At 34.6% G+C, this 10,549-nt stretch overlaps 2 protein-coding genes and 1 long non-coding RNA gene across 3 annotated transcripts in view; 2 read left to right on the forward strand and 1 right to left on the reverse strand.

Moving 5' to 3' along the window:
- The window catches only part of LOC109584038 (uncharacterized), a 2,894-nt gene extending 1,723 nt beyond the window's left edge, over nt 1-1,171 (forward strand). The window contains exon 3 of the long non-coding RNA XR_002185812.1: nt 1,126-1,171. This is a non-coding gene — a long non-coding RNA (uncharacterized LOC109584038). The remainder of the gene's footprint in view (nt 1-1,125) is intronic.
- A 969-nt stretch (nt 1,172-2,140) lies between these two features.
- On the forward strand, nt 2,141-6,087 carry LOC109584027 (uncharacterized). Its single transcript, XM_019999589.1, has 4 exons — nt 2,141-2,320; nt 2,364-2,603; nt 2,669-2,714; nt 5,991-6,087. The coding sequence occupies exons 1-4, from the start codon at nt 2,221-2,223 to the stop codon at nt 6,085-6,087; spliced, it is 483 nt and encodes a 160-aa protein (XP_019855148.1). The 5' UTR covers nt 2,141-2,220.
- A 1,954-nt stretch (nt 6,088-8,041) lies between these two features.
- Nucleotides 8,042-9,032, reverse strand: LOC100638306 (ATP-dependent DNA helicase pif1-like). Its single transcript, XM_011407247.2, has one exon. It carries the CDS (start codon nt 8,951-8,953, stop codon nt 8,042-8,044), a length of 912 nt encoding a protein of 303 aa, XP_011405549.1. The 5' UTR covers nt 8,954-9,032.
- Nucleotides 9,033-10,549: the final 1,517 nt, after the last annotated feature.

Genomic DNA, 10,549 nt, shown 5'->3' on the forward strand with positions numbered 1-10,549 from the left:
CTTTTCTATCATGTAATTCCTTTCCCTCCTGATATTAACTACTTTTCTAAGTTGTCTCTTGCCAGAAGTTTTGTCTTTTGAATGCATCAATTTCTTATAAAATTATATACTCTGTACTTAGAGGTTTGCTTGTACAATAGAAGACAAAATAAAGTTCACATTTTGGCACTGTAGAACAATGGTGCAACAAAACCGTTCGTATCATCTTTGTTTCTGTACAGTTTTTACGAAGCTCCAATAAAGGCTAGCAAATTTAGGGTGTGGTTATGTGCAAGAGTGGGTGCAGTTTGTGAAAAATCATTTTACTTTGTGTTGGTTTGCTCTCGGTTCTATTTCAGTCAGTTTGCTCATTTATTAGTTGCTGCTGTATGGTAGAACCCCCCCCCTGTCATCTTCTTGTAAGAATGTTATAACACTGTATTTTTGCTGTAGCTTTGCAATTTGTACCTGTATAAGAAATAAAGAAGAAAATTTATAGTGTGTGTTTGTTGTTGTTTATACAAATAAATAGTTATGCTTTGACTACAAATCAGTTAATGCTGCCAATCTGTGATGCTCTTCAGTATTCCTTTCCACTGGTTTTACTCAGCTTTAGAGCCATATCATTGGAGGGAGATTTCTTGCTAAACCTGTGGCAAAACAAAACAGCTAATGTTTATACAAGATAACTTACATTTGCATATGGTTTTGTGTAGCTCAAATAGAAGAAATATGGCTCGATCAAATGCTCAATGACCCACTAAAGCAGCACTAAAGTCTTCTGAATCAGTCAAACACGCCACATCCACGTTTCATTTACTGTATACCGTTCTCTTTCCGTATAAACGGCAATGAAACAGAAATCTTTTGTTTTTTTAATTGTTTAAATGGTACTTTATTGCAACACATGGTATTGTAAAATTTGTTGTTTCATATTCGTTCCATTTTCATAGAATGTGAACTTTATTTTGTCTTTTACTGTACCTCATTTCAATTAATATGAGACAATAAACAATTTTATTACAACCATTGACTTTTTGCTAGTGTTCATGTAGTTCCAAGTAGTGTCATTTTGTTTTTTGGGGTAAGTACATGTACCAATTGTTTTTTGTTAATGCAACTAATTAATATTGTGTTATTGTTCAGGTTCCTCGTAGTCATGCTTATCAGAATGCCCAAGGTCGTAAGTGGCACGGTCACAATCAGCATTTTGGAGATATTCGTCCGGTATGTATTAAGTATTACCAAAAGTACACTAATTGCACTATAGTAGCTGAAACATTACTGTGTAGAAGTAAATCACGTGAGATCAGATGCCTGGGTGTACGTACTAAGTTGAGCATGAAGAACAGTGCAGCACACTTGAAGAAGCTTTACACATCATACTAGGAAACTTATAATGCTGCTGAAGTTTTATATGCAGTACTGCTATAGCAGAGATACCAAAATGGCCAGTAAACATTGTCGAACAAACTTGGCAGCCAGCCTCACCCAGTATGTGGGAATGCCCAAAGATGCACAAGATAAGACTATGCGGTGATGTTTCAGCTATTATAGTACGGTTAGACTTATGCACTCTCCGTGTTACTACCTTAAATATGTGAAATTGGATTTGTAAATGTGGGTACTAAAAATTGGCACCCAAATGTTGAGGATGTATGGGACAACAATGATAGCTTCACTTACATGTACAGGTACCCGAGCCTACATTTTCTTTCGTTAAATTGTTGTACATGTATGACACTTCAGTCAGTTACATTGTATTAACTTTTGTTTCTCCATTGTACATGTAGCTTGTTTTGTTTGGAGCAGTGCTCATTTTGTCTTATTTTAAAAATTGTTAACTTGTGTTGACATTATTATTTTGTGTCTTTATTGTAGAAAAGAAAGTTTTCACAGCCAAAAGACAGTAAGTAAATCTTCATTGTGTGTGCATGTGCATGATTAAGTGATGCCTATTTAAGTCACAAAAGAGAATACGTTTTGCACCTTATATATGATCTGAAGTTTCATATTATAATGTTTCTTATTATAAGTACTTTATTACATTTAAATAATTAGGGACATGACACACTAATTTGTATATGAATACACATTCAGTGCTTGTCTTTAATGACATATTTTTTTTATGCTATTGTTTTCACAGAATCATGTTTCTGTAATATTTCGACACTTGATGATCTCAAACTATACTATAATGATGCGTGTACAACATTTAATTGTCCAGTTGTAGAGGATGAAATGACAATGCACATGGAATTTAATTCACCTAAAGCTTTCAATGATGCCAAGACACTATGGAATGCTATTAGCTTAGATGTTGGCAATCGAGATGCCCCAAGTAAATATATTTTCATTTTGTCTTAATCATTTTGTGTTTGCAGGTAACATGACAGATGAAATATGGGATTTACCTCCATTGTTTAAATCACTATTTTTTGAAACTGCGAAGTGCTGTAGTTTAGCATCCCGGCTACGAAACAGTGGAGGCAAAAACTTCTTATTAATGTTGCTCCATACAATGGTTCTTGGTTATAAACAGAAATGGAGAAGTTGTATCAGTACGACAACCAATCCTGTTACAGACTGGTGTGGATTTCCAAGAAAGGACGGTGAAGCAAGAGGTTAGTGCAAATTGTATGTACATGTGTTTCCAGAAATTATACGGTTACTGTTTTGACAATTCAAGGCCCATTCATTGTAGCAGTTTCAGTATTTTGCAATGTATTCTTGAGGTACATTGTATTTTTTGCGGTCTTAGTATAACTGCCTGACCTTACTTTGATGTGCTTAAACTCCCATTGTCTAAAAAATTTATTCACTGAGAAATGAGCTTTCAAAATGCCCAATTTGCTTTCTGCCATTTTATTTTCTGTATGCCAGTGTGTGAGGCTAAGTTGACATTAATATAGGCATAGCTGAGCAAAATCCATTCATTTATAGTGGAGGAATAATTCTTATTCTCATGCCTAGTAATGTGATAGCACTAATTTAAAGTTTGGGATCATTAGCTTTCATGATATTAGGCATGAAGCTACATGCTATTTGGTAATCCAATGCTAATAATGAAAGCTAATGGTACCAATCTTCTTTTGCAAGAGACTAAAAAAATGTATCCTATAAAGGAATGGACGACATAAGTACATGCATATCGTCTAGTGCAAAAGTTTGAGGATTGTAAATTTTACTGATTTTGCAATTCTTTAAAAGATTTGCAAAAAGTACATGTAGTTCCACAACAACGAAATTTTTACGGTACAAGATGGCCAAAAATACCACAAAATAGATTTTTAAGCACTTTTTTGGTGCCCTCCAAAGTTTTGTGCTTAACAGTATGTAATTATTACAATTGAGAATGGAATCTTTTTTATTCTTGACAGGGACTTTGGCCCGGTTTTTGAGTAGCTTAATTTTTTTAAAACTAAACTTGATCTGAATTAGTTCAAGCTTTCTACACAACATTAGTACACATGTACATGTATCAGAAAAAATATGAAATCGAAAATTCTATCCTTATTAATATTGACAAAATTTTGCCAAAATTCCTTGCTTTAGTACAGTGACTTTAACCTGATTTTGAGCAACTTAATAAATTTGTGGTAGGGCTGTACGATATTGCAATATTTAGTAATACCTCGATATTCAAATCATGACGATTCGGTATTAAGCACATTACTGATATAGATTATTCCGTAATATGGAATGTACGTGATATTTTTTTCAATTTGTGCATGCACAAGTAATCAATAATGCAATATTCAATATAATGACAAATTGGTTTGGTCTTCTCTCTTTCTTTTATCACTGACTTATCTATTTGAGTAGGAAGTAAGCCTTTGGGATCCATTTCAATACTTTTAAAATACTCTAAGATAGACATATCAGCTGCTCCACGTTGTTTTGTTCCAATTTATATATGTGACTGGGTTTGACTTCGCAGAATCTCACTTTGGTGGGATAACATGAGAAGAGGAGCTATTATAGATGAATAAGAAAGGAAAACTTCCAAATGAACTTTGTTCATTTATTGACTGACAGACAACTGTTATGGGACCACCAAAACTGAATTTGCAACCAAACATGTTTTCCTGCGTCAATATTTTTTTGCACTGCAAATTCATGAAACTCCTATTTAATAAAGAAAATGCAAAAATTTTTAAAAAAAGATCGAGTAGGATTTAATTCATCGAAGAAGTAATTGAAACAATGACAAGTAGGATTCTGAAGGACCAACTATATTGAATGACTGGCTACCCATACCAATGAAAATACAAAACGAAAATCCTACTCTCGTGATGCAAATTCTACTCTACATTTTACTTTCAAAATTGTTATGTAAGAAATTACAGATCGCCTTCCAATGTAGAATAGAATTTGCATCACGAGAGTAGGATTTTCATTTCATATTTTTGTTGGTATAGGTAGCCAGTCATTCGAAATTATCGGTCCTTCAGAATCCTACTTGTCATTGTTTCAATTACTTTTTTGACGAATTAGCACGAAAAGAATCCTACTCAATCTTTTTTTTCAAAATTTTTGTATTTTCTTGTTCATGCTAATATTTTAAAATATTTTTATTTGAGATTTTTATTTCACTAAATATAGCAAAATCCCTCCCAAGGCCAGTATTACATGTGTATCAATAACTTTTTTACTGAAAATGATGAATTAATATAAAATTCAATTATATACATGTACATAACTACAAATCTTTATCTTGGTATTTTAAAAGTAATAATAAACTGACTTATTGGGTGATGACAGAGTTAAAGATTACACTAACACCTATTTAATTTGAGAAAGAAGTTTCAAAATGGGTCTGCGGTGTGGAGGACTCCAATAGTCTTCTGCATTGACTCCAGTAGATGCACTGTGGATCCTATTATGATACTTCGCAAGGACTGGGAAGGTAACTCAAAGGAACCCTTTAAAACTCCAGGACATACCATGGTAGGAAGGAGTATGAGGTCCATCGTTGATAATGAAGCATCTGACTCTAAGGGAATTGAAAATTAACAAAGGAAGATGGATATAACTCACACTGACATTAAGGTGAAAGGCTTCAAAAGAATCAGCATTGGGCCAATATTCATTGTAATTGGCAACATTTGTAACAGCTTTATCAGAATCATTCTTAGCAAAGTCCAGACACAAGTTTCAGTTTTGTTTGAAACTATCTTTATAGCCCAGAGCTTGAGCCTACTGATTCAGTATGATCAGTTTCTTGGTGGTCCTGTCACCATCACAATAATTATAATACGATTAGGATAAGTAGACAGAGTATACGGTTTAAGTGGATAACTTCTAAAGTCTAGGCTATTGAACTGCTGCAATATAACCAACTATTGTCAGCATTTTGATATGCTACTGTGTGATCTGTCACAAATACATTGTTCCTATAGTACTTTATGGCTAGTAGTAAGGAAACAGTAGAAGAGTTAGTGCATCTAGAGTTAACTTGTATCTTTTCTCAATCAAATAGATGTTGCTACATGCAGTGATAAAACACAGTCATTTATACTAAATATTTTACCTTGCTTTAATGGTTGTTTGTTTCAACTGTTGTGCCACCATTTTTCAGAATGTTACGTGTTAATGTGAGAAAGACAGCAATGAAACACCAAGTGATGAAGTGTGTATATGAAACCTGTAATGTATTTACTCCATGACTTTTATAATATTTGAACATAGATACTTATCATTTTCAGTGTGTCATGCAGCTTCACACGACTTTCATGTGGTTTACATGATTTTATGTATCCACTGCAATCTTCGCCGACCTATAATACAGGGAGATAGTTATAATGCTCTACATAACATACATGTATATCAACATATGAAATCCAAGCAAGAGTAAGATCCAAACAACAGCAATTTGATTTTTTCATTTATGTAGCAATAAATGTCTACCTATAGCAAAAACATAAAGTAACAGTAATAAAATAACTGACAAGGAATTAACAGGAGCATGATTAAACAGAGCTTACCTTTATGCATTTTATCATGTATAGGTGGGATGACTGTAGAAGTATAGACCTGACTGAAATATTTGATACTGTTACAGTATATCTTTTCATAAAAGACGTTTTGTCTGATAAATGGAACTAACATCACTAAGAAAGAAAATAAAATTCAAATTGACTATCAAATACAAATGCATACAATGTATGTACATATAATAAAATAAGAGATATAACCTTAACAATCCACCTTAGATTCCAAAAATTTGCTTCGAAATCACCCCAATTTTATTACATTTTCTGATATATATTGATGTACTTATGCTATGTAGAAAGTTTGATAATCCATCACAAAAACAGTTCATTGATTTGGTTTTAAAATTTATTGATTAAAATACCTACAGTGTAAGGAGAATAGATGAAAATTAACTAAAATTTTTGTACCTTCTGTCGAATTAAAATGTTACTATACTTATCTTTATTGTATGTCTTATTACATGTACAATCAAATGATCTACAAGAACTTAAGGAAATGAAATAATTACACAATATTTGGGGATACACCTGACCTTTCTCTTACTAAAATGACAATTCAACTTGCTGATTTTTTAATGTCATCATTATACTCAACTTCATCAACACACGCGAATTCTCAAGTCAACCCTGCAGTCTTTGCTAATTAAGAAGGAGAACACTTTTTCTGTGCTACTATGAGTGGCACGTGTATCCCTTCTTTGAATGTATAATCATGTGCTGATGACTGGCAAATATTTGATTTAATCCATTAGATCTGTTACTACCTCAAAATGATTAGGTGGATTATAGAGGTAGAGAGCTGGTGCATCACTTAAATCCTGCACATGCTGGCCAGCCATTGTAAGTGGACCAGTCCAGCTGTTATTAATCCAATCCACAGGTTGACATCGACACTGTTAATGCCACACCTGCACTCATCCTTGAGGTTAAAGATAGATGTCTTCAGTAAATGTGCCAAAGCATATACCTCAAAATCTGAAGCCCAACTTCTATCTCTAGCCATTCTAGACCTCTCAATGTAGAAGTTAATTGTTTCTAGAGTATCAGGAGCATCTACATCATACTGTGTGCTTTCAAAGCAATAGACAAACAAATGAGAATTTGCTCTTACATATTCCACCATTATGGAACGAATTTCTTTATATTGCTGTTGATTTCCAGTTATGACATGGGAAATCGACCTGATGAAACAATTTCCATCACCTCTGATAGGAATACATGTCTGAATGTTAGGACACCTGAGCTGTACATTAGGTCCTCTGTGTCTTACACCATTGTGAGCATAAAAGTGTAAACCCAATTTCTGACACGTTTCTCTTTGCCTGTCAATTCCAACTGGATTGTATACCCAATTGGACCAAGTTTTGGTAGGGTCAAAACGAATAGTGGTTGATGGCCGAGGTGTAGATTTAGCTTCATCAACAAAGCAATCTGCACTCTAGCCATTATTGTTACCATTATTGTTATTGTGACCACTATTGTTAACAGCAGGGGGTTTCTTGGGACAACTATCATCCTTAGGCCTACTTCTCTTATCATGAACTACATTTGGGGGTTGAATGGTTTTTTGATTCTTAGCTTGTGGTTCATCTTTAATTCCAGTAAGCTTACGCTTTCTACTGCCAGGAATGTCATATTGTGGGAGGTCTGATCTGTACAAGTGTCTTAACCTGTTTATCTCTCGTATGCTCTTTGAACAAACCATTAATGATTTGGGGTTGAAACATGTCAAATGGACACCAGACAGCGTTCTTACCCGTGATAGAGCAAGGTAAGCCATTCCTTCTTTAAATACATTGTTGGACAAGTCAATGATTGCGTTATCTAGCGACAGTCCCTGACATTTGTGTATGGTAACTGTAAAAACTAGTATTAAAGGAAACTGGCTTCTATACACAAAGACATTTTTCATTACCATAAACTTTCTCTTGACTTGTTCAATCTCACAAGGATTAGATATTCTGTCAAATTTATCTGTTGTGCATGTTGCTAAAATAGCCTGCACTATACCAAGTACTCCATTTACTAATCCCTCTTCAACACTTACATTACAACATAACATTACTTTAGCCCCCACTGCCAATTTTAAATTGGCTTCCAGTATTGTTAATATCCTTGTTTAATTTTTCCAACTTTTTCTCGACTTTTTGTTCTAAATGGCCACACTTTCTATGTATAGTAACAGTTGCATCAATTAAAGTTGTGGCTTCTATGTCCTTAGTTGGACTTGGTAGATCATCTAGCATTTCCTCATTAAATTCTCTGCACATATCTACTTTAGGAAACTGGCAAACAGGAGCATTACCAGCCTCTTGTAATATTTTTAATTTTTTTGAAATGGACATTGAAAATACTCTTTTGGAAAGTGTAGCAAGAGTCTGATCGTCTGGAAAGCCACGTCTCACTTTGTCCAATATTTCTGAAAATTTCTGGTCAGTTTTTTGTCTTTCGTTTATAGTCAATTCGTCGTAAGTGACAGCATCACGCCATATGTTTACTGCACCCATACTACCAAGCCTGTATTTCAATGTTTTTGCTGTTACTTGTTCAAACACTGGTTCACCATGAACTGGTGGCAATTGAAGAATGTCACCAACAAAAAGGACACTCTTACCACCAAACCATTCGTCCGATTCAAATCGATCATTCATTCTCATGTGTATATAAGTCAAATTGAGGCTAGAAACCATGGACACTTCATCAATGATTACCATTTTCAAACCTTGAAGCTCAGTTTTCATTACTTTATGACTAGTTTTGGGGAGTGACCCGTATGAGATACATTGTCCTTCATGTTCTATTGGCAGTTGAAACAGTCTATGTGCTGTTACATCTCCCATATTGTAAGCTGCTAATTCTGTTGGAGCAGCTACTGCACAAGTCCGTTTGGTCAGTGTTGACCAATAGCTTTTTACTAATGCTTTAATTGCCTCAATAAGAAAAGATTTACCGGTACCACCTACACCACTGATGAACATGTATAAAGGCTTTACACATTCTGATTGCTCTTTCTCTTGTTTTGATTTCTTTTTGTATTCAATTTGCTTCAAGAGATGAGCTTTTACGTAATCAAAGATGCGTTTTTTATCTTTATTTAGCATCGATTTTTCTCTTGTAGAGTCAGATGAGACCCAGTGTCCATATTTCTCACATCATTCATTGCATCTTTAATCTGTCCCATCAACTGTGGATTATTGTCTTCCACATTACACTCTCTGTTGGCTGCTCTGGCATCTTGTATGTCTTTTAAAGTCTCTCTGCATTTGAGCAACTTTCTGAGTTTTTCATTGGCCTCAAGACACCTTTCATTGTCAACAATGTGGCAATCAAATGCTTCTTGGATAGTTTTGAAATCATGAACTAATTCATCCTCATTTCTAAATGGCACGAAAAGGAGAATGATGGCATAATAGAAACTGTCTCTCTGATTTTCTTTATGAACATCAAAATCCTTAAAAGTAGGAAGGCTCTCCTTCTGTAGTTCTCTATAGCATTGCTGGCCATTTTTATCTTTGCCATTGTAAGTGGGTTTGGCTACAAAATCATAAAGGCAAAATTCTTCATATTTTTGGGGTCTGTTTGGATAAAAGTGAGTGACGAGGCCCTCCCCATAAAAGTCTTCCATTGATGGCTCATTTACTGCTGTTTCTTTAACTTCATTTAATTTCATCGTTATATTTCTTGATCTCTTATTTGGCATGTCTACATCAATCCATTTTATATCTCTCGATTTTCTACAAAGAGGCTCACCAAGTAATATATCACAAGTTTCATATAATCCAATGGATCGGCTATCAAGACATCTTATGCCAATTCTAAAAAATTTACTGTATAGGCCTTTCCTGCCATAGATCCTGCATGTGACCCCTTTCAGCCTTTCTCACGTAGCCACTCGCATAATTGGCCAGAGCTAGAGAACACTCGCTGGTAAACGATACATCAATATTAGCCTTCCATAATAATAGAAGCAGAGGATTGTAATCACTTACTCTTGCTTCTTCCTCGCTACATTTAAGGTGATATGTCCTTTCTCTGCTTTAATGCTCTGCTCGACATTGTTTAGCACAGTGTTTTTAGTTACTGGGCGAGGAAATCCAAATTTGCATTTTGTAACAAATACATTCTTACTACACTTTCTCTTTTTCTTACAGTAATTGCTGCACTTGTGTAACTGTTACCTTGTTACAACTTCGTGTAACTCTGGACAAGTGTCTTTATTTGGTATGTTACAAGTTATTCTTTCGTCTATAAATCTAGTAACATCTTCGGCTCTACTCTCACCAACAACTGGACCATTGGCTGTCCAGATTAAACAATGATAGTGAGGAGCTCCTCTGGCGTGGTATTCTTTTTTATGTTAATACTCTGTAACCTGGCCCAAAACCTGTCCCTTGATTAAAACTTTATTAAACATCTCATTAAACTTTAGAGAAAACTGTCTCAATACAGATACTGGATATTCAGTACATAGTTTGCCAGTATTATATGACGGTAAGACTGTGTTTACTTTGTGCAAGTATTCTGTTATGTCTTCAGAGGAGTATTCTGCACAGCTAAAAGTGAGAAAGAAAGTG

Source organism: Amphimedon queenslandica, unplaced genomic scaffold (assembly GCF_000090795.2).
Source record: "Amphimedon queenslandica unplaced genomic scaffold, v1.1 AMPQUscaffold_13254, whole genome shotgun sequence".
Classification (NCBI taxonomy): domain Eukaryota; kingdom Metazoa; phylum Porifera; class Demospongiae; order Haplosclerida; family Niphatidae; genus Amphimedon; species Amphimedon queenslandica.

What these genes read in the sequence shown, in the direction of transcription:
- LOC109584027 (XM_019999589.1), top strand. Translation starts at nt 2,221, where the DNA reads ATGACAATGCACATGGAATTTAATTCACCTAAAGCTTTCAATGATGCC. An exon ending in TGGCAATCGAGATGCCCCAA is followed by an intron (nt 2,321 to 2,363) that starts GTAAATATATTT and finishes TTGTGTTTGCAG; the next exon opens with GTAACATGACAGATGAAATA. An exon ending in TTTTGCAATGTATTCTTGAG is followed by an intron (nt 2,715 to 5,990) that starts GTACATTGTATT and finishes TATCATGTATAG; the next exon opens with GTGGGATGACTGTAGAAGTA.
- LOC100638306 (XM_011407247.2), bottom strand. Translation starts at nt 8,953, where the DNA reads ATGTTCATCAGTGGTGTAGGTGGTACCGGTAAATCTTTTCTTATTGAG.